The sequence below is a fragment of the Gymnogyps californianus genome, chromosome 2, assembly GCF_018139145.2.
Source record: "Gymnogyps californianus isolate 813 chromosome 2, ASM1813914v2, whole genome shotgun sequence".
In the NCBI taxonomy this organism is placed as follows: domain Eukaryota; kingdom Metazoa; phylum Chordata; class Aves; order Accipitriformes; family Cathartidae; genus Gymnogyps; species Gymnogyps californianus.
Genome location: NC_059472.1, coordinates 79,548,110 through 79,573,014, shown reverse-complemented (window position 1 = coordinate 79,573,014; position 24,905 = coordinate 79,548,110). Strand labels below are relative to the sequence as shown.

At 38.8% G+C, this 24,905-nt stretch overlaps 1 protein-coding gene across 2 annotated transcripts in view; it reads left to right on the top strand.

Moving 5' to 3' along the window:
- The window catches only part of CTNND2 (catenin delta 2), a 700,253-nt gene that overhangs the window by 576,371 nt on the left and 98,977 nt on the right, over window positions 1-24,905 (top strand). For both annotated transcript variants that reach the window (XM_050891195.1, XM_050891194.1), the window contains exons 13-14: window positions 13,112-13,229; window positions 17,214-17,399. In XM_050891195.1, coding sequence (XP_050747152.1) covers window positions 13,112-13,229; window positions 17,214-17,399 — 304 coding nt within the window. The remainder of the gene's footprint in view (window positions 1-13,111; window positions 13,230-17,213; window positions 17,400-24,905) is intronic.

The window sequence follows — 24,905 nt, the reverse complement described above, 5'->3', positions numbered from 1 at the left end:
TAGGATGCACGAAAGTTATCATGAGATAAATAAGACAATGATTCTGCAGAAGCCTTTACTCAGGCAGATACACACAGCTCCTGCAAAGTCCATTTGTAGGGAGAAGTGTTGGGGGGGTGGAGGGGTTGTCATCTTCTTTCACCGCATACAAGTGTTTTGGTTCAATTTATAGGAAGAATCAGGCTGAAGCAAATACAGTAACATGCTAAATGCATACCTTTGCAGATGGGAGGGAAAATATCTGAAGGCAAGCATAATAGTACATTTCATGGCAAAACAAATGACAAAGTGGAAGAAGAGAGCCTGCTATTCATGCAAGAGTTTCATGAGCATCTTGAGGCACCAATGGGCAGTTTGAATTTGGTGTTTAGTTTAACAGGAATGAGTGAATTGACTCAAAGGGTATGTTTTAAAATGAAAAGGGGAAAATTAAATCTCTGACAATAAGTAATCTCTGCCCCCTAAGCAATTACTGTGACATACAACAGAGTCGGGCACTGAGATGGGGCACTGTAGGGTTTTGTAAGAGGTTTGTTTCAGTGGAAGAGCCAAGTTGTCAGACACCATCCCTGGGGTGTAAGCCAAAGGGGTAGAGAGCATTGACAATAGTGCTAGTAGCAGAGAGTGTTCATCGTTTTATATGGCATGGACTAGGTGGGGATAAGTAGGGTTGTGGTAGAGTGATTCCCTTCTTTTTTTACAGGTTATTTCAAGCAGCAATGATGCACAATGACTCATTAGGCTGAAGGGCACGCTAGAGGGTCAGTTCTTTCATCATCTCTCAGTATGCACATAAAGCCGTTTGGAGATATGATGAAGTGACATAATCTGAGGTAGGATACACACTCTGGCAATTTCAGGTTAACTGTCATGAAAATAGGACATGAACATACATATTTATTTCTTATGCTGAAGGCACATTTAGCCAAAGTATAAGAATTACAATTTATTTTGCCTCACATTATATTTATTTTTACAATTAGGCAATTTATGATAATGAGATTTTTTTACAGGTATTTAGCTTAAAAAATCATAGCACTGTGAGATGTTATTAGTGGATAGCAGCATAGATACCTTGATGTTTTTAATGGCATTAAAGCATAAAAATAAGAAAATTGAGGGGAGAGATTGTTGTAGAAATAGTAAAATGCAATTTCACAGGAACAGTATCGTATAATGAATTATGTGACTGGAAAGAAATAACATGAGCAAATAATAAATGAATTTTGAGATGCCTAACTGAAAATTGTGAAGGAAGTAATACAGAGCATGTGGATAATGACAGTAAAACGAAAGGTAGAACTATTATACTAGTAACTAGTCTAGACTAGGAATGGGGAGAAAGGAGATACAAGACAGCATTTCTAAGGATTTTTAGTTTGGTAGAGGAGAAAGATGCCTCTCAGGTTTGGGGAGAGACTCCAGCCGGAGAAATGTCCATAGCAGTCAGTTCACTGAGAGTATCAGTATATACACAGTTGAAAAGCATTTGACTTCTACTTTTCTATGCTATGCTGTAACTTAATTTGTTTCATTCAGAGTAGTGTTTCATACTTTCTAATATTCTAATGAGTATTCTGCTTTGTGACTTCTTACCCTCTGTATTAAAATTTCTAAGGAGCTGATCAGAAAGAGATGAACCTAATAATCTAATGAACTGATTGGTGGTGTAATTAATTGTGCTCATTTGATTAGTCAACAACCAAAGCTGATTTACCATCCTTTCTTCTCAAGGCTCTGCACTGGTAATGTTTTTTCAAGACTGTAAAATAAATGCAGGAAGGCACTTGAAACTCAGATGTGACAGGGAGATTGCTTTGTAGGTTAGGGGAATCATCTTACTTAAGCAATCACGATCCTATTTGTTTGCTCCTCCAGGTTGATAGGATTGCTTATTGCAAGTCATATATTTTTTTCTGGAACCTCATCTTTATTCATAGGATTTTCAGACTGGTAACTCTGCTAAATATAACTATTTACATTGTTTATGGTCTGGTTTTGGTGATTATCTTTTTTACTTGATTCTAAAACCAAAACAAAAGAACTGTATAACTTTCCAATATTTTGATTTATAAGACCTGAGAAGAAGCGCTTTACTAATAATGCTTTTAAATGTTTCAATCTCAAGAGCACATGCAAACGGACTTACTGAGCTTAGGTGCCTATCGAAGTATATGAGAGGAATATGCAATATGTTGTAGTACCTGACCCAAAACTCATTGTTCTGGTTTAGTGACAACAGTGTCAATTTAAAAATCAGCATAAGAAATGGAAAAGTGAAAATTAGAACATAAATAATAGAATCTTATGTCAAAATGGAACCCAGAATGCATCTGTAATGGCATTATTTATTTTCATATTTGTACAACTAGAAAGTCACATCTGAATTGTCATCTAGGCCAAGTAGAATGCTTGTCTAACACAGAACGAGAAACCAAAGTGACAGTGTCATGAGACCCTGTCCCAAGATTTAAACTAGTTTGCCCTCATACAGATGCTAGTCTGAGTTAATATGTATGAAATAAGCTCAATTTTTCTTTTTCTTTTTTTTAAGATACAAAATTTATGTTTGCATAGACACGAACTCACGTCTGTGTATCATCGAACTAGGAGATCTCATTTTAGCTTGCCACCATTTCAAAGTGTCTACTTATTTGGGAATGTAATTGTCTGCCCAGTTGACTGTAAAATTACTCATTTTATACCTGAATCACAGATTCATCTTTTTGTGTTGTCTTATAGAAGGAATTTGACAGTTGTGGCACAGGGCTTTTTACTGCAAAAGCTTGGTTGTCCTCAACTGAATTTGTGTGACTAAAACTGTAGGAGATTCTTCAAATATATGGCCAATGGGTCTATTTGGCATATGGACTTTCTTCCATGTAACAGGCTATTCATTGGATATTTAAACTGCCTGGTTCGTCTGGGAGACTGACTGACTCCTTGGTTTTTCTTTTGTACGTATGAACCAAAAAGGAGACCCAAGTAATAACATCAGCAAGATAGGGACCTATAGTTCACTAATTAAAACACTTTTTTCTTTTATAATGGACAATTAAGAGAATGTATGGACAACGGTTGAGACTCACTGGAATCCAAGACGGTCAAACGACTGAGAAAGTTTAAATGCAGATATTAGGCTTCAAATTGCTTTCCTTTTTGCTTCTGTGGGGTAGCACAGCCATATTCTTTCAGCGAAGACTTCTTCTGAGCATGGGGGAGACCAGATTCTAAGTGCCTTATTAAAATGGAGCAGAGGATGACTCCAGAGAGTACAAACTCTCAGGACTTCTTGGGTTCATAATTTCTTGACAGAAGGAAGAAAGGAGTTACGATGCAGTTGTAATGCCAAGTTTTTCCTGAGAATATAGCCTACAAAAAATAAAAAGGGGAATATTTTTCCTCTTGTGGAAGTATTTTTGCTAGTGCAGCTCGTGCAAGACAGAGACTTTCCCACAGGACTAAACAGGACAAATACAGACTTCATCTTTTAGTGGAGGAGAAAAGTGGACATAGAAATGATGAACAAATAACCTGAATTTTAATACTTTAGAAATTGCTTGAACAGTTAATGTAGAGGAAGGCAATTAAGAACATCAAAACAGACCAATTTGTAAGCATTTGAAGAAAATAATCTGATAAATAATAGGTAGAATGAGGTTAATTGAAAACCATTTATGTCTGATCAATGGTTTTGTTCTGAGTAAGATAACAAGCTAAGCAGGAAAATGAAAAAAACAGGAGAGACTACTTTACAATAATGAAGCATCTGACACAGTATTTTTGAGTTTTCACAGTGACCAGAGTAGATAACCAGGGAAGAAGAAATGAGACCAGTAATACTTCCTCAGGGTATGCTCCCACCGGCCACGTAGGTGTTTCTGTGGGTGCTGGCATGGGGGGGTGATGTCTACATTTAACGGCCTCAGTGGCATCCTTCTCCACAAATTTGCCCTGTTGCTCTTGGGTCCACGCAAACGTTAAAAGCTGCAGTGTCCTCTGGCAAGCAATTCTGTAGGACAGAAGTGCCTGAGCTAATGCTGGGACAGTTAGTTCAGGTGCAAGGAAGAACGTGGCTGTACCAGCATTTGTGCTAAGTTGGTCAGCCGTGTGGAGAAGCAATCAATGAGAAGCTGGTGAGAGAGCCAGCAGTGGTAGTCTTGTAGCTCTTCCAGAGCTAGCTTCTGTGTCTTCACTGGCTGCTCCACTGTGCCTTGCAGGTGCACCTCCATTTCTTCCAGTACTAGCGGTGAGGGACCAGAAACCTCTCTGAACTGTCCACATCCTTTCTTCTTCCATACTCAGCTGTGTTTATTACTGTACAGAATAATATCATTTAACAAAAGTTGGGAAGTATATGTCTCTCAGACCATCAGCTCTGAGTATTGATTCGGAAGCCATTGCTGAAATGCTGTACATCTCCTCTTTCTTCTCCAGCTGTTGGACAGCTATTCAGATTGCCTGTTCTCTCTAGGAAACTGAATGACACCTCGGTGTTTCGTTTGTACATAAGATCAAAAGAAGAGAGCCAAAGCAGTAGGATTCTGAATTTTGGAGGCTGGTGCCTTTTCAGGTTCACTTATCCTCTTTGCCCTGCCAGCCTCTTGCTGGCTCCCAGTCTTCCTGAAACAGATGTGATTTCTTTGGTCTTAATAACTCTTCATAGATTTCTCTTCTGTGAACTTGCCTCCCTTTGAGCCCATATACACCTTTGTCAGCCACAGCTTCTTTTGGGCACGACGTCTATAGCTCAGCTTCACTCAGCTACCATCCCTTTTTTGTTTTAAGCCTTCCTTGTCTGGTTCCATCTGGTGAGACCCAGTTTTCAACTGAAGTTAAAAGTTGATTTCTATCCACCTTCTCCGTGTCCATAATGACTTCATAAATTTTTATTATATTCTCCCGCTCCCATTACCTGTCACTCTTTCAACCTGCTGGGTTCTGGCTTACTAAATTCTTCCTAATGTGGAAGTGTGTACCCCCCCTCTGAGATGAGGGGATCAGAATTGCACACCACAATAAGGACAGTGCATACAGTGGTATACTCTGTTTTAGTTTATGTTGCTTGCCTTATATGCCTTACCGTCCATTTTGCTCATTTGGCTGCTGTTGAGTATTGAGCTGTCTGTTCATGGATGTCTGTTACAATTCCGAGGCTTCAGTAGTCAGTTCTGAGCCCAACATATTGTAAGTAAAATCAGGAATATATGGGATTTTTTTCTCATGTACATCACTTTACATTTATGTACGTTAATTTTAAAGTCCTGCAGTACTTCCCCGTTAGCACTTAGTTTATTACTCTGAATAACTTTGTATCTTCAGCAAACTTTCATTTCATTGTTCATCTCCTGTTTCTGATAGGTTATGAATAAATCACTCCACTGGTGACCACCCTCTATTGTGAGAACTGACCATTTATTTCCTGTATTTTAACAATTATCTATCCATCTTCCCGTGGTTGCTTATTCTCATTAAAGTGCGTTTGTTAGAGATCTTGTCAAAAGTCTTTTGAAAAGTGAAATAAATACTATCAATCAATCTGTCCCTTATCTGACATGCTTATTGCTTATGCATTTCCTCTTCAAAGTGCAAAGGTAGGATTGTGAATCAGCCCTTTTGACTCCCCCTAGCATATCTTATTTATTCCTATGTCCACTACTTCTGTATTTTATTATGGTTTTCTATAGTTTATAGCATTTTTCAACATGCTGTTGTATTTACAGTCTCCGGTCCTGAGATACCGAAGTGGTTTAAAGTGAGGGGCTGTACACCTTGGTTATGGCACAATTAGGTAATGGTGAACAGTTTGGACGCTACCATTAGATATTCAAACGATGGCCTCTTAAGATCTGCAAAGCGCTACTGGCCGAGTACAGTGTATGTTGAAGCAAAAGTAATGGTTGAATTATACCTGATACCTCCTCATATAAATTCATACAACCTTGTGCTTTTCAGTGGAAAAGGCAGCTATTCAAACGTCTTAGGATTGGCCAGTTTATTGTGCTCCTTCAGATAAGGAGGAAAAAGGAAAGAGTCTACTGAAAATAGAAGTCTGCTTTTCCTCATCTCTAGATTTGCTGCAGTCTCTGGGCGTGAGTGAGCAGCTGTGTTGTGCTTGGCTGCTGGCCGGGGCCACCGCACCACACCATGCTTGTGTGCAATGGGTCTTTAACACATATAGAGCTCCATGTGGCAATGTTGCAATTCGAAATGGAGAAAAATGTCTTCACATTGACATCCTTAAACCGTTCCCGTTATGACCTTCAGAGTCTGCGCCACAGCAGCTTCTTCCCAAGGGCAGTAAGTGGCACAATATTTCAGCTCTTACCAACTGAATGAACACTGGTCAAACTGACTTTCACCTCCTGCAGGTAATGCATTAAAAGTGATATGTGCATAAACAGCTGAGCGTTAATGAGTGCAATGATTTTTATGGAGCCAAATACTACATGTCAGAGAAAAGAAATATCAAATCAGAAATTTTCTGCAGGTGGGATTTTTTTATACCATAATTTAAAACATTTCCTGAATACACTATATGTAATTCTGTGCACTGTATTTAAATAGAAGTTGCATTTCAAATGAAAACACATAGCAAAAGGGAAGAAGGGGAGTTAGAAATATTTTTTGTTTCTTTCAGATGAGGCTATGGTTGATTATACCATGAACTCTTACCAAAAATATTTTATGCCATAAAATTTGGGGTTGGTTTTTTTTAGGGAGACAATTTCTTTTAGGATGTTTATTGCAGTTTATGTTCTTTTCCACTACGTAGCTCTTCAAAATATATCAGAATAGCCAAAAATTATGTTAGAAGTCAATTGCTTCACAGATCACACAGAGCAGTCATTAAAAACAGTGCATTTAGCCTAAGGATTGGACATGCAGAAGCACAGCAGTAAAAGCTACCTGTTGAGTGCTTGACTTGGCAGGCTAATTGCTCTGATGTTTTGAAGATGAAAGGTATGGCTGAATAATCAAAGGTACATCACATTGTCATAGCATTTGATAGAAAGGTTAATAACCAAGACTATATCCACATTAGACTCAGATGTTTGTCTAATTGCAAAGTATGCTTTTAAAGTGAAATGAATACCTAAGAGAGAAAGATCTGGGGCCAAATTCCTTCTTCATATAAAATGGCCTTGCTTCTTTTATTACAGTTGAGCTATTCTAATTAATAAGAGAGAATTTGCCCCAAAGCCTGTGTTATTCTTAATCCACATGCAGGATTGATAAATTATTACTCCTCTGAAGACCAACTTATAAAGAAGGCTACAACTGGTACTAAGAACATTTAGCGAGAAGAATTCTTGCTAATCTTGCTAATACTGCATTGAACTGTCATTCAAATTGGGCAAAATTGCAGGAGGATCTGTGGCAGTGACTGAAAAATCGATTTTAATTTATTATTACTTCCAAACAATAAGCTGATTTTGTAGTAACTAAAAGCCTAACACTTAGAAGCTCTTAATAATGAAGATGGACCATCTTGTGCTTTCTTATTTTTTGTCTCACTGCCTTGTTTAAATTTGTATGTTGTCTGAGAAATAGCTACTCTTATCGGCTAGTTTAATTTTCAGCAGTAAGGGATGATTAAAAAAAGTCTTTGTGTACAAATAATGATAAAAAAATGAGAACTTGTCTAAAAGTTACAGTAGTAACCGTAACTACTACTACAGATAATCTATTTACTGTATGTCCAAAGGCTGCACTGAATACTTACAGATAAGCCAATGTGACTCAAGGTCTACTCCATTATAAAAAGCCCTTAAAATTGTATAGGGGTCAAGGGACTGCTGATGACTGTGAGCACGCTTGCTGGATATGTGCATGGTGCTGGTTGCTTCTTTTTGCTGTCTGTGTTACTATATTAGACCCTTGCAGCAAAAAGCCTGAATGCTTATAGAAACGGCTGGAAGTACACAGAAAAAGTAACAGCTCTTACATGGTCATCTGCTACATTGCAGACCAGCTCAGAGAATCATCACCATTTACTGCAGTCTGTGATGGGACTGGGGATGCCAGCTTGCCACCAAGACAAGGCTCTGTCCCTGAAGGAGAATGCTTAGTCAATTCGACAGAAATAAAAATAGGCAGAATGTAAGAGAGCACATGTAGAAGAGGCCAGGATCAGGGATTTTTTTTTTTTTTAAGGTATGTGTTTTAAAGATGAGTATTTAGTGCGTCACTTGCAACTCAGTTATTCAGTATTCTGAGGGCTTTTCCCTTGCTAGGTATCCTCAGGGAAACATAAACATGGTTCCTACAACATTAATGGAGTTTTTCAAATTCTTGGTTTATATAAACTTTTCCCCCTTTCTGTGAAAAATCTCTTTTTCGTGACTATTATAACAAGTAGAAGGATGAAAAAGATTGAGGCTGTTATGATTAGTCCCTCTTACACAAAACTTTTTTGGAATAAAGGTATGCTTTGGACACATCTGAAGTTTCATACTAAAGATGACTTCTGCATTCCACCTGATTTACGATATTGTCCTTCCTGTGTCTGTCCTTTCTTATATCACATCAGTCCATAGCAAAAACGTTACATATACTAGATATTAAACATGCTTTCTCTTTTTATCATGGGGCCTTGAGGAAGACCCATCTCAATTTCATCTTTGCTAAATACAGATTATTTGTTCTCAGCAATTATCCTACATGACTGCAGTGAGATCTGCAGTCTGCAGACCTGTAGCAGGTACAGGAAAAGTCATACTACTTGATGTGACCTGAGCATGCTCAAGAAGGACAGTTGCTTCTGAAGATACTTTAATTCTGTCTTTGAGATTTGTAGGACTGCCACTGGGAGTAATGTCAACAGCTTGCTGAATATTCCCATATCCAGAAGGCATGTCTCTCAGCACACTGGCTTTCTGGATGATCTTTCCATAGAATTCAATATTGCTCCCCTGAATAAGGCAGGGGAACTTAGTTATCCTAGAGTCATAAGGATATTGCTCGAAACCTCCCACAGTTTGTATGAGCATACGGAAAATTACCCTAAAGGAGAAAGAAATTACTTGGCACCACCCATCTTCCCCTACCTCAAATCCCACCAATTATATTGAATAACTGAGGTAAGTGCCAGGGTTGACAGGAATCAGGTATGTGTTGCACAGTGCATTCCTTTATACCGCACATTTCATATCTAATCCAGAGCATTGGATTGACACCCCTTATGTATGTTTGGAAGATCATGCCTGCTGTTAGTTATCAGGTGATGACGTGATAGCCGTGACACATCTTTCCATAAAACTGAAGCTGGATTATTGTAGTTCTCTTTCCATTCCTAGATTATTAGCAAAATCGGTCTGCCATTTGTTCAGAAAGCAGCAGTTTGGTAAGCCATGGGTCTGAGCTCTTGTTCTGACTCTGTTCTTGCTGTTCCTCTCCTGAGAAGAAGCTGTTCATGTTAGCTGGTTTTTGGAGGTCTGAGTGGGACCTCCTCACTAAACTGAGAGTTATTTGTCAACACTCTGTATTCTTGGTATTCCTGTGTGACTAGATTCCATTTGAAATTAATTTTACTGGTTTATGGAGATCTAAAGGACTCCTTGTCCTGTTAGATTCAAAATGTCAGCCTACACCTCACATAAACCCTGTGAGTAGAGTTTCCACAAAGAATCAAAACTTACTAGGCAATCAAGGTTTTGCTGGGCTGCCTTTATGATGGAAAAGTGTTTTTTTCCTGAAAACCTGTGCATTGCATCTCCACATCTCTTTACAAATCCAGAAAACAAGGTTTCAGACTGACACTGGAGAAATACGTGCTTAGTGGGACATCTTACCAACAGTAGATACTACTCATGCTCCAGTTTAAGGTTTGCACAGTGACCTGTAAATTCACAAATGACAAATCATGTTTTACTGCCTGTCGCACTGACAGCTACAGTGTGTTCAAGTTAACAATGAGAAACATGAAAGTTAAGATGGCAGCGTGTTTTCTTTGACAGCTCACGTAATCTGGAACTGGCTTCTCTTTCACAGAATGACATAGCCTGAACATGGTGATATTAGAGACCTTCTGTGAAAGATCTCAGTTAACAATGATTCCTTCAATAGAGGTGAAATGGGAATAGTTAGATAATGGGATGTATTTATTTTTAAATAATCAAATTATTATTTCTGCCAAAATGTTGATGCAAGGTTTGGATTTGTCTTGGTTTTTAAGCTATTTCCCATGTAAATAAATATGCCAAATCTGAGGAGGGCTGTAGTAGCTATGAGTCAGTGCAGAAACTAGACAGAGACTTTTAAAAGAAAAGGAAAAGCAGTCGTGGGAATTTGGCATATCTACCTCTTGATTACAGAAGCAACTGGAGCATAATGGGGAAGGATGACAAGCAGAAGAACTGAACTCGATAGCTCCTCCACACAGGGCGAAGAAATGCATTGTCTGTGCAAGATGTGCCCCTGGTGTGTCTGTATTACTTTGTATAAAGGCCTCATATTCTTTGTTTGGCTGGAAAAGAATGAGGCAGACAGCTCACAGCTCAGGGACTATAAGGTTGTCTGCATTGCTGTCTTGGTGAGGAGGAGTTTCTGGTGAACTTGGAGAGGAGCTGAGAGGCTGCCAGTCTCTGCAGGCTCTGGAGAGTCAAGGTGACATGCATTTGGCCATGCTAGAGAGAAGGAGAAATCACCTCAGTGAAAAGATCAGGGAGAATGTACTCTGTTTCAACCAATGTCTAAGTCTATGTATTTTGAAAGCTTGCACTTAATATATCTAACTGCAGAAAATCAAGAAGCCTGGACACATTATGTTAGTACGTAGTTACATCTGTACTAACAGTTACACTGCTATATCTGGTTCTGTTTAAAAGGATTCAGTAATATTTCAGCTTTTTTTTTGATAGTGGTGCAGGGAGAGGTGGTGTGCTGAGAACACTTCCTCAGCATCCTCCTATTGTAATTTGTGCAGTTATTCTTTTGGGGCTGGATACAACTCTCTTTCTCTTTCTCTTTCTCTGTCTTCTTGGAGGGCGGGAGAATAGAATTTCAGATAAAAGAAGTCCACTAATCCCCCTTGTCCTCACTGCCCATCCTACAATGCACTTTTCAGATCCATGATTCTGCTTTTCCTACGTGTGCTGCCCTTCCAGAATTTCAGGTGGACCTGTTGCCTTTAATAAGGGGACAGTCTACTCAAAATACACTTTAGGCAGAGTCCCCAGCCCTGCAAATATAGGGCACAGGCACTGTTTTGGGAAAACCATGCTCTATAATTTTACCTTCTGATTTCTGCCACCCAAAGGGAAGTCAAAAGGTTTCCATCACTTCAAAGGGAGAGCCAATGGAAGACTTTTTCTGGTTGATGCTCTCCAGACCCCCATTCCTGGATGACAGAAGAGGGTTTCCCCATGAACTGGAGGAAAACCCCTCATCTGCTGCTCTTATAGCAGCAGAGAGAGAGGGGAAGAGGTATGGAGTTCAGGGACCAGAAGAACAAGATAACACAAAACTTGCAAGCCGTTATGAAGGGCAGACTTCTGATATGTAATGTGGGGTGAACTGGGGAGTCTCAAGGAGAATGGAAAGCATGAAATTGTGCGCTAGGGAGATAAAGGAATTCATTCTAGTGCTCCTGAGCTGTATGGTTTTTTGTTGGGCTGTCTGCAGAGGTGAAGGGAACAGTATTGAATTAATTGGGGCAGCTTGTGTGTGGGAGAGCAGTACTAATTAGGACTGCGTGGGGATGCAAGTATAGATGGAAAATCATGTGTGTTTAGGGAGCAGAATCAATTAGGAACCTGCATTGGAGGGGCTGGGCAATTGTCCAGTTATAAGATTAGGAAAACTCTTCAGTGCTTTGGGGGAATGGAAATGCTTTTTTTTAGATGATAGGGAGGCAGAACAGGATGAAGTAGGTAGAGCAAAGAAAGAGTTGAAAGGAAGCCTATCCTTAAGTCCTCGCACCTTCCTCCATCTAAAATTCATTCCCCTCTCCCAGGATTCTCGTCCTTTTTCCATCTTTAATGCAAAGACAATTGAAAATGGCGTAAGAGGAAGAAAGTGCCTTGCCTTCTTCCCAGATCAAAGGGACAGTGCCCTCCCTTCTGTTTCCATACATTGGCATTAAGTACGTAGGGCTGGTGTGCTCTTTTTCTGTTCTTCCTTTGTATAAACTTTAGTAGTGGGGAGAGAGGAGCTACAGATGAGCCACCTCAGCAGAGGGTTGTCTTCCCCTACTGAAGGAGACTATGTGAAAAGTTTTACCCCATTCCTGAGACGGCTAATTCACCCATTTCCAAATCAAAACTGCTGTGCAAATTTGAATGCAATTTTTTTCAGGGAGACTTGATGTTAGCAAGTATAGATTCTATTTATATATGCTCATTCATACATATTTGTTTCTTTATATATGAATATTTTGAACTTTGTGACACATTCTGTTACGCAGTAAATTTTGTGTCAGTTGTGTTTTTATAAATGTGTTCAGAAGACCCTCTGGCCCTGTCTGATGAACACAATTATTATAATAAGCTGAGGTTTTAAATTTTGCAATGTAAAACAACTCGTGAGTAACTACGTAAAGAGAAGATTGAGGCATTAACATTCTCTCAAAATGAGAGAGAAAAGGAAACACTCATGTAAAATGAGAAGCAAGCAACACCAGGTGTTTTATGTTGTACTTTGATAATATTTTTCTCTCAGGTTAAGAGCCCTAACTGCTGGGCTCTTCAAATCCTAGGAGATTTCTTTGGCAAAACCTCTAGACTTTTTAAAGCCTGATTTATATGTACATAAGCACATTTTAAAAACACTGTCTCACTACTATAAAACCTACTTAAAAAAAAAAGAAAGAAAGAAAAATGATCAGCCCTTCTCCAAATTTTAGTAGGCCATGAGTCTCCCAACTCAGGTGGGCGCATGCTGCTTGGCCTCTCAGCCCCTTCTTGTGGAGGACCTGATGACTTCCCTTTGTTCCCCTCTGTGTTACATTTCCTGAGCTCATTCACAGCTGTCTTCATTATTCACAGCTCTGAACTGATGAAAGGGGAAAAGAAAAGAAGTGGTTTATCTGTATGTTAATCGTGAGAAGGTTTCAGGAGGGGAGGTGGGCAGGGGAGTTGTGGAGGTGGTGACCCTTGCTGTTGCCTTGCAGGAATGTCAGCTCTGCTGGAGAGGAGGCCCGCAGAAGAATGAGGGAGTGTGATGGCCTGACGGATGCATTGCTGTACGTGATCCAGTCTGCTCTGGGGAGCAGTGAAATTGATAGTAAGGTTTGTCATCTTTGTCTTTTCAGGAGCAAGAAATCCAGGTATTCAGGGTACATCAGGGCTATGAAGTGACAGTTTCTTTTTTTTAAAATGCGTTGTGAGGGATGCCTTAGCAAAGCATAATTTAGCCCATCTTTTTCTTTTCCTTCTGTTGGGCTGTGTATTTTTCTGTGCTAAGTATTGGATTTGTGTCTACCTGTGTAGTGTGCACAGGTAAGCGTGTCATCCTCTCACTTGGCTTATTAAAGGAGAAAATATGATACTGGTTTAAGAAGAGTAAATATGTCATATTCCATGTAAAGTTCCTTACATTGCTCTGCCAGGTTTACCTTTAAATTGATATTCAGTACCCAGTATGAGACAAAGCTAATAACAGTGAGGTAGGCTTATAAGGCAAACAACCCAAAAAAAAATTGGGCAATTAATAGGCAGTTCTGAAGTACAACCAACATTATTTCTTCTTTGAAGAGGATCAATGAATGCTTTCAATAACAACTGTTTTAAGATGCATTTTTATGTCAACTTTACTTCTCTGAAAGTACTAGGATATGAACATGCTTCTCCAAAGGTGAAAGGCACTGCGTAATTAAAAAGACTTCAAGCATGTACAAATTGAAGACTTGTAGTGCATTAAAGTATTTTAGAGAAGAAGAAAAAGGCTAGTTTCAAATACCTTTTGCTTTCAGTATATGGTGCTAAATCAATTACAGTTGCTGCTCTAAGGCAACCTTGGTCCATTTGCAAACCCCTAAGAATCACAGGAGAGCAGCCTTTTGCACAGCAAAGTTTTAAAGCCCACTGGGTTTGTATTTTCAAATGATCCTTCACAGATAGTTGTCCATGGACCTCTGTGGGTTTATAGATTGGAGAGGGATAATCTCCAGAACTTTTGGGTTGTTAGCCTGAACCAAACAGCTGAAATTTGCCTATGAATTCAGGGGACGGAGAGAGGAATTATGAGATTGTAGCATGTGGTGCTGGGCTAGCACCATGTTTTTGTTTTTTAAAAGGAAAAAAAACCACCCCAAAACACCCAAAAAACCTCACAACCCATTAGTCTATAATCAGTTTTCCATTAGTAGAAGTTTGTCAGAGTGATGATCAGAGGAGGCTCACCCACAAGGTAGGCACCGCACTTGCAGCAGGGTTCAGAGCAAACTCGGCTGCCGTCTGCAGCCAGCCGCCTCCCACCCCTCCCTGCCACCTCCTGCAGAGCAGCACCCGAACATGGGAGCGTTTTTAGCTTCATTAGCTTTGGAAGAGCTGGACCGGGGACTGTTTCAAAGCTCCCTGATTCGGCTTGCCTAACAGAAAGGAGAAGCTAGAGGAGCTTCATTGGAGCACAGCGGGAAGTGGATGGAGGAGGAGAAGGAAGGTGGGAGGAAGTCAGTTTATGTCCCATCTCACAGGTCAGCTGCTGCTTTTTCAGCAGTTTCTTTGTGGGTGACCCAACTGATTTCAAGATTGTTTTACTGTTAAAAAGGCTAAATAAGGAGTGCAGTAAGCTCCCTGTTTTGCCTGTTCTTGTTAATATAGACTGTTCTGTTTATACTCTCATTTGTAGCTGGTATGACTTGGAAAAACTGCAGGCTAAGTCATATATGGAGGAAAAAATGAAGAAATGAGAGAAAAATTATTCTTCTTGCCTTAGTAGTTTTAACCTCCTGTCTAACAGGTTTCTAACTGTATGACGTAAAGCAGTTGTGCAGCTAAATGCAAAACACCATAGTGGTAGCCTCTTACCTTGCGTCTTTATCCCAAAGTAGAATGTAACTTTAATTAAATTAGATGTTTGAATAGCTGACTCTAAATCACTTTTTAATCTAGTTTCAAAAATGGTGCTATTATAACAAAAAAATGAACTTTATTTTAAAGTTATAAATATTGTTTTCCAAATGCCATAACAATTGCCCTATTAGATAATTTTCTAATACAGTTAGTGACTAAAAACTGAAATACTGAAAAATAGGTGCCGGCTCTTGCAGGCTCTGAAAGAGGATGGGGGACTTCCAAGTGCATGCGGAGTTGTTGTTAAAGTCATTCCTCTTGTTGGTGAAGTTAAGAGTGCATAAATCTTAGCAGCTTGCAAGCATCTTAGCAGCAGTGTTTTATAAATGTGTAATAAGAAAAAGCTATGCTAATTCAAGTTAAAGTGTTAAAAATGAGTGACTTAGACATGTTTACCTGACAAAGTTACTGTTCATAATTTTAATTTGATCTATTAAAGTAGAAAGACTACTGAATTAATATTTAGTCCCCTTATGATGAAACTGAAAAAGGAATGAGGAATACAAGGACCCTTGAAAGTTCAAAGCTACAAGTCAGAAAGGAGTGAAGTCTGTCCAGCTGCATGGCTAGAACCAGCTTTCTTGGCTTGTAGGAGTTCACCTTAGTGAAGAAGGTGTCAGTTGCATTTAAGCCTTGGAATTTTTCTTATCAGTTTTTAGTTTGAGGTAACATTGTCCTCGTGGTGGACTCAGCTTATTTGTTTTCGACATAATGAGAATTTTAAGTGCGAAAACTATTATTTGTAAAAAGGGGAATTAAAATTTAGAACCCTAATCAACAAACGCAAAGCTTCAACTTCAGCATGCTATGGCTGTGCAGAAGTAAATAGTAGCAAGAGTGAATAAAACTCACGTATGGAAATACTAAAGAAAAGTAAAAGAGACGGCAAAGTTTTTAAAAAATTTATGGTCACTATAAGGTCTGCAAAGCTTTCAGGTATGAAAGGTGCCCTAAGAACACTTTCTACACACACATATATTTCTACACGTGTTTATATATTTGGCTGGAGATTTCAAAATAATACAAGTGTAATGTGAAATTTCATCTGTGTTAAATAAATATTCCTGCGTAGATGAGTCTGAGTTCAATGTCATCTCTGGAACTTAATGTCATCGCAAAAACTGTCTGCCAAATGCATACCTGGCATAAGCTCATACAGTATATGAAAGTAAATGAAGCCCCATCTGTTTGCCTCGCTGGTGAATATGGCAGAGTAAGACAGAGCCGAAAGCCTCACAGTCATTCCGTTCTGGGTTAATGGAGCAACAGAGCTGGGATGTAGTGACTATTGCTTTTTATGTCCATGGAGCATTAGGAACAGTTGAAATAAATATAGATAGATACAGACTGGCTTTTTTAACCATGCTTTCCCTGCCTCCAGAAAATTAAGCTCGTATCCTTCTTATTAGGGATAGTCAAACCAAAGTGAACCAACTAAATGAGTAGGCTTCAAGTAAGTCTAAACTGAACTTCTTTTAGACTTGCAGAAATTATGTTGAATTATCAGTGAATTTTCCTCCACTGTGTCTCACTCCATTTGGGGATTCCTGTCAGCATCTTCTACAGAAGGCACAACCTATTAGAGGGGCAAATGGATGAAAGGGAAAGGCTGCCCACAAGGTATCTGCAGCCTGGCTAGAAGCAGTAAAACCAGCAAGAGTCTGAGACTTCTAGTCTTGCTTCTGGGACTTGAGAAACATCATCTGTTCATGCTACAAGTACTTGTGAAATGGAACTCAGATCCCATTTTTCTGGTAATTCATGCCAGAAAAAGGTTATTTCTGGTTTAAAAAACAAAAAGCAAACCAAACCCAGAACCTATTGCCATTTTCTGTTCACTGAGGTGGGAGTTTGCTGACATTCTCTGTGTGTGTTTAGGTTCTGTTGATCACTTTTTACCTCAGCTTCTGTTTCACATGGGGCTCCAGCGTGAAATTCAGAATGACAATAAAAAAAGTCCCAGAAAAATATTGTCCAGACTACTGATTTTTTTTTTTTTTTTTCCATAAAAGTTTCTAAATCTCTTAAGATGTGGTTACCTGGGGAGCACTCAGAAATGAGCGGATAAGAATTGTGCTGGGAAAATGTATGTGCAAACATCAATGCTATTTCTTCTGCTTTGTATACAGAGTGAGCAAGGGAAGGATTTTAACTTTATTCTGGTTTTGTTTTCTGTGTTTTTTTGGTCACACTTTTCAGACCGTTGAAAACTGTGTGTGCATTTTGAGGAACCTCTCATACAGGCTAGCTGCAGAAACATCTCAGGGACAGCAGATGGGAACAGATGAACTTGATGGATTACTCTGTGGTGATGCCAATGGAAAAGATGCAGAGAGTTCAGGGTGCTGGGGGAAGAAGAAGAAGAAAAAGAAATCACAAGATCAGGTAATGAAAGTTATTTGCAGCTGCATTGTGAGTAGTTGAAGCGCCCATCATTTAAAATACAAATAATTAATGCCCTGTGTTAGAAATTAAGTGCATGATGCATAATATACAAAACTGTTGCCTTTGTTAATTAGCTGAGAGCTTAAAGCAGAGTATGGCTCTGGAGTAACGAAATAAGTTTGCTTGAGAAAGTTGCACATTACGTGGTGGCACCTGGAATCTGTAGTCATGGGTACACTGTGAATGCCATAAATACTGTAAAATGCTCAGTCTGTTAAAGGAAGCCATTTATAATGAAAAGTGTAAGTCTTAACATTCAGATGTAATCTGCATATACTTTACACTGTACTTCCACACAGCCGTGTGTGTAGAGAGGCCGTGATGCAAGCAAACATCAGGCTTATATTTGTATACTTATTTGCTTCAAAGTTAGTCTTGTACTCTGCCTCTACATGTTGAGAGAAAACTATACAGGACTGAATCAAGCAATATGAGTGAATGTTAAAAAAGCATGCATATTTTGATATATTTAATGTCGTTACCAAACAAATATTGAGAGGTACAGTCTTGATAGTGATTTGAGGTGCTGTGGGTTTTTATTTTAGGTGGGTTGACTTTCAAAGTGTATTTATCTCCTTGTTTTCCCATTAACAACTTAAAATTGGGGGAGTGCTGACAATGATATTACAGAGAAAGAAGTTGTATCGGTACACACACTAAATAGCAATGAGAATGGCTACTGATTTATGAACTTTTTCAAATGACCTGTGCTGGCAGGAGGTAGTTCTCCATCTTTTCCTAGACTTAGTCTTTTCCATTGCCATTTATTTCTGTTTCAGATTGCTTAAAGAAAATACTCATTTGAGTAAGCAATCAGACGCACAGGGTATTTAAACAAATGATGTAAACCAGTATTGAAAATATTCCTGAGTTCATAAAGGCAAATTGTTAATGTCGATAAGTTATAGGAACATTAACAAGCTAAAATTCAGGTACTGAAAAACGCAGCACTCATGACTAGTAAGACTTCAATTTCACCTACTCTTCTAGTTAAACACTGCAATCTTCAGATAACTTGAGTTTATTATGGCCTTTTGTTGGGATTCCTGTATTAGGCCACGGTGATATAAAAAGTGCCAAAGCAAACTAATTTTATCCCATAAAGCAGTCGTCATCCATGTTCCTGAATTAACAGTTCCCACACGCTACACTCACAGTTATTCAAAGTGCAGGAACAAAAATAGCATGTCTGGATATGAATGGGTCATACTGCAACTCGCCTTTCTCTTTTGATTCTCTGTTTACCAACACACACGTGCACACACAGACACACACTGTATAAAGTCTTTTTTAACTCTTCCTTTTATATTCCTTCAGTGATTTCTGGATCTCAGGTTCATACTTTTAACTCTGTACCACTGACTGTTTCAATGTTCCTGTCAGACTTCTCTGTACTTTAAAGGTTCTCTATAAAAGATCTTTCTCCTCCTCCAGGCCAAAGAACTAATCTCTTTTGGCTGATTTACTTTACAATATACGTGCTTCTGCCTGCTCTTGGATATCTTTTGTCTGTTCCCATGAGCATTCATTATCAGCATGCAGCATGGTAAAGGTCTTTTCAGGTCTGCTTGTGTTTGTCTAATGGAAGGGTTTAATATAATTTTTAAAATGCAAAGAAAAGTGAAACTATGCACATATTTTCAGGATTATGTTCACTAGGCTTTTCTGCGGCAAGGAAATAAATCTACGCTTTCCAGAACTAATTTTGTGGTGCACAGGACCACTTTGCCTTACAAACATTAGAAATACTTTTCTAATGATTTTTCTTCTTTTATCTCATTTCCTTTAAATCTGGACAGCCTACCCCATCTTGCCATATACCAGTTCTCACCTGTGGCTATTATTCAGGAGCCTTTTGAGCCTTCCACAGAATGCGTTATTCTCACCCCATGATCCTTGACTGTTGTTGACCGTACCAAACATTTTAAAGTATGTTATCAAGTTAACTAGAATGTTACTAAAAACAAATGTGACTGAGGTCTTTCAGCAAGATCACCATGCTGGAAACAGCTCTCCCAAGTTACCCTCATAAATGGAAAAGAAAAACAGAAGAATGCTTTTCATGTAACTGTGCCTTTATATTAATAGCATAGAGCTTGACCCCCAACTCAAACTGGGGTAAGGGTAAAGGTGATTTTTTTTGTCCGGTTTTTTTGCAAAAAGAGTACACAAGTATATTCAGTTGGCTTGCTTTCTGGAAACCACCCAGTCCAATTATGTTAAAAAAAAAAAAAAAAAAAGTTCTTTCTGCTTCTTTGGCTCTATCATTGTCTTGCGGTTTTTCAGGACCCCAGTAGGTTCATACTACTGAAAAGCAGGAGTAACTGGAAATCCAGATCACTTTCTTCTTCTAGACTGTGTCGCACACAGGAATACTCTGGTTGCTGTTTCTGCATGTGTCAAGAAAAATCAGTATTCTTGGGTGTTTTGTTGGGATTGTTTTTTTCCAGGCAAGAGTCGCTAACAACAGGATCATCCTGTATTCCTCAGGTTAGTCAGAATTCACCCATCTAAACTAAGCTTATCAACACTTTCTGCAGGAGAACATTTTCACATGTCCTTTCACCGTACATTGGTGAATTGTCTTCACCACACATTGTCTCCCTATGTGCTGACTGCTGCCCTGTGTATTGCACGTGTACATATTCTTTTACAGTAATCTCATTTTTCTGCAAGACTTTTAAATTTTTCCACGTAATGCCTTTCATAATCTCTTTTCAGTTGCAGTGCTTAAGCTGTTACCTGCTGCTTGTTCCATCCCTCAGAACAGATCTTGTGCTCTCCTATGGATGCTATTTTTAGAACGCTCATTCCTTTAAGTGTCTTAGGCAGGGAAGCTTTTATGCCCTGAAATATCTTACAGTTCTGAAGATCATGCTCATGATGGACAGTGTTTTACATGTAAATAACGAAGGCATACCTATGGAATCTTCATAGGATGCAATGATTTACAACATCTGAAACACTGAAGGTGCTGCACACCACCATGGATTTGGAACCTGTGGAAGGAAATCTCAAAGAAATGGAAGATGAGAAAGATATAAAAGTAGTCAGTTACCCAGATGCCCCCTAAAGAGACGGCATTGAGCTTCAGGCTACTTTTAATAGATCGTTCGTGGTAGAAAATACAAACCTAGTTACCTGTCGGAAAAGTTCTTCACAAATGTAAAAACAAATCTTTCTTTGGGCTCATTATTATTGTCACTTACAGATACACAAAGTGGAGTTCAGCGCAGTATTGAAACTCCAGTCATTTACCTGTGTGATTCATTTAATACTTGAGAGTTTTGCCTTTCCTGTCAGGCGAAGTGCAGGGCACAGACACATCTCTAAGAGTTGTGGCACCTCAGTACAGGGGAGTAGTTTTCAGTTTTGCAGCCTGCTACATTTTATGTCCCCAGAAAATATGTGTTGAGGATATAGGTATCAGTCTCTTTTTGGCAGTGCATTGGGTCCTCATATAATAAAATTGACTATTTCAGTCTTGCTCAGAAGATAAAGTTTACAAAACAGTGTGGGGGAAAAATATTTAGATTTTAGTGAATGCAATTTTGAAATTTTCCTTTTACAGTATACTTCTTCAGTCTTCCACTTAGTTCTCAAGTGTGTGTTTTCTTGAACTCCTTCTGAGTTGACCAATATGGGCATTTATGGGATGGTCTTTAATTTTTAAATAGGTGTTCAACTTATCTAAAAGCTACTAGTAGCAAAACTACTGTAATTGGGCCGTAATACCAGATGTATCATTTTAGACAGTGAATGTGAATGAAGTCACAGTTTTCTATATTTCAAAAAAAAAAAAATCCCATACACAGTTAGGGAGTTTGTTTCTGTTTCTTAAACCATAGAACAGGAGAAACCTTCTGTGACATTAAAGTCACTTTCTCATTGGTTTTCTCTGTAAAGAAAGTAGAAATTAATTAATTTCTTTCTTTTATGATTTAGGAAACAGTTATCCCTATTTCTCTAGGTTGTATTTCAGTTGTAGTTACACGTAAGTTCCTTGAGAAGAACAGAACTGAGTTGTAATATAAAATGTGGTTTTCTTTGAAAGGCCTTTCAAGAACAAATTGGAATATATTTTTCATTAATGATATCAGTTGTCCATACCAATGGCAACTTCTCTACATTTTGAAATCAGTAAGAGATGTTTCTTTGTTCAGGTCATAGTTAAGTTTAGTGACGCCTTTCAAATGACTTTGCTTAAGGAGTTACCTTAGGTTCACAGGAAACAAGTGTTCTCATTTCAGAATAAAGGTGGGTGGTGTTAGAAGAGCCCACAATCATTCTGGTGGTTTACCAGAGCTCAGACGGGTTCCTGAGGCGTATGCTTTGTCACGCACGTTTAATGCTGGAAGAGACCCAAACCTTCTAAAGATTTGCAATAAAAGCCAGGTATAGCGTTGGTATTATCTATGGAAAAACAGAAAGCAAAACTTCTATAAAGGCCTCAGGGAAAGTGAGTGGGACTCACCTGACTTTATTTCTGTCTCAGACCCCAAGGGCTGCAATTCCCTGCTGTCGCTGTTTGTTGTATTGTCTCTGCTGCTTACCTGCGATCAGCTGTTACTGAGCCTCCACCGCACAAAGGTCTCCAGCCGTAGAGGTCTTCATCTCCAACTAGGACATTGTAGACATCGACCTCTCTGCCTTGTCACTCTTCAGATGAAAGCTAGTTTTTCCACTGCTGAAAACTTTGTCACTGCTGTTGGTATGCTCACTGCTGTCAACAGGTTTATTCTTCGAGCTGTACGAGAAACAAGGATTATGACAAAAAGCAGTTAGGGAAAATATGGTGTATGGTCCAATTTCAGTGAAAGAACCAGGGAGTTGTCATTAATCCTTATTTTATTTCTTGTTATGCAGCCCATTATATACACATGTGGCACTATTTCATTTCTTCTCCTTTCTTCACTAAGAAGAAACAGGATGACTTCTTGGCTTCACGCTCCTCTTGAGTTCCCTATCTGTGATCATTCTTGTCAACTCAGAATCTAACCCAGAATCTGATTTTTGATTGGAAGTGACGCTTTTGAAATGAGCCTGACCTTCTCTTTCACCTTCTGTCAGAAGCCTTAAGGTATAACAGCAACATTTCAAGTTATATATCATTATGAATTGACTGGCACACCTCTTTAGCGTGCTTGCTAAATGGGCTGTAAATTCTTCTGTCCAGGTGAAATAGCAGGTTTAAAGCAATAATATTTCAAAAAGAATAAAAAATAAAGCTGTCAGATATGCCTTTTCATGTGGTGAGACCACTGTTTTACCAAGTATATTTCAATACTCTACCGACCCATACCAAATTAATAAGCACAGAAGCAGAGATATGGTGGCGGCTCCTGGGTTTAGCTAATAATCTAAACTGAGATTAGGGGTGAAAGGCTGTGTTGCCAGTATGTTCTGCTCAGGAAGGATATTATTTCCACTTGTTGCTTCCTTGTCTTGCACAAGGTGGTTATGCCAAGTGTTGATTAGCAACAAATCAACTATCTTGAGCAGCTCCTTACAGAGCTTCTTAGCAACCATTTCTAAATTCTTGCTTGCCTACACAGAAGCATCTCATGTACCCTGGGAATCTCTCAGTAGTATGACCAAGTTGTTTTCAAAGTCAAAACTACAGGGTTATTACATATAATTTGTATCTGTGAATTTCTGGAATATAGTGCAAAGCCCATTAGCTTCAGCTTCCTATGGAGAGGAGAGGGGTAAGGAGAAGGAGATATAGTGAGATGCCAAGGACTGTTGTCCCTGGATTGAACTCCTTCCTGTTTTATTTGGGAGGGGTCTGGTTTTAAGCAAAGACAAAATCCACAAATTGAATGAAATTATTTTTCTTAGCTAAGTGTAATAATATAAAAAGTTAATAAAGGCATTGACAATTATTTTAAGAATGTAATATATAATCTGAAGTATAATTTAGATTTATTCATATCACAGATTAGTAATAAAGATTCAAAACATTGGAGTGTTTTGAAAACATTCCAGACACCTTTCCCAAAATTGTAAACATTGTTGCATCAAATTGGGGAGGTTACCATTATTTATGCAATAAACTGTATCCAAAAATTGCCCAGTTTTGTTGGGACTACATGTTGCTGGACCACAGCAGCTCTGCCCTCTCCCACCCTACTCCTGTAGTCTCTGTGTCAGTAGACACCTTCATTTATATTCACCACCTTTCTTTAGGCCTGGATGTCTAAACTGAAATTTGAAATTACTTAAATAGTGACATTCCTGCCTCCTTTGTATCAGCTGCATGGACTCCCATCACCCCTGAAAGCAAGCTCTGTGATTTTGATTAATTTTTGTTGCTTAACTTTAGATTTCTGCTCTTGACAGCATTGGCCAATGCATCTCTTGGACAAAAGTTTCCTAAAGAGGTTTTTGGACTGACATGCCTAGGGACAGCTGGCATACACTGCCACAGCCACTAAGATATGCAGGGTGAGAAATCATTGTCCTCTTAGGGGGCCTGTTAGTTTAAAAGTCTTTGGCATTTCAAAAATGCTTTTGGTGAGCACTGTTTAATTGCTGATATAAATTTTGTCACTGCTGCTACAAAGAGCATAGCTACAGCATTATCAGACTTTCTCAAATATCTAGGAACATTGAAGAGAGATCAGGATGGTTTTAGTCATTGCTGGGTTTTGTTTGAGTTTTTTCCTAGATTTTCTTCTTTTAGTAGTGGTATTTTGCACAGACTGGGGGAAAGTACTCATATTTCATAAATGAAAATAAAACACTCCTGTTATCACAGGAAAACCTATCGTCATGTGATACTCCTTAATAACAAACCCCACCAACTTGAGGTTTTTAGTACAAAAACCAAAATATGGAGAGTGCACTTCTCTTACTGAGTTGAAGCCTTGCCTGGTATTCAGTACAATTACACTATAAACATGGATTTGCTTTCATTAAAATGAGAAAGGAGGTGGTAGATAATCCATTGTGCAGCACAGGGAGCATCTTGATGGGTGATCTTTTTCTCCTCTCAAAGTTCCTTAGTAAAGTGAAAACTTTGGAATCTTTATTAGAGTATTCTTACTCTCAGAAGTCTGTTTTCTTGAAGATCTTTGTATTCAGCTTTTTATTCTTCTTGACTTTCATCTTTTCTTTGCACCAGTTTCAGGAAATGAGAGATTTGTATCTCACCCACGTAACAAACAGTTTGTCAGCTTCAACCACAATATATGTGGGTAATTTCAGCTGAAGGAGGGAAGCCTGGAAGGAATATTCGTTTATTACTTTTTTTTTTCCTCCTTAGCATAAGCTAGGAAGAGTAATTGCATGCAGTTGTCCTCTTTTTCAGAGGCTCCTACTACGTCCACAGCCTATCTCAAATAGACCTTACTGATCATTCCTGATGGTCTGCAACAATACAGTAACCATTCCAGTAATTCACTGGGTAGAGTTGTTTAGCATGCTGCCTCGGTTCATTGATAT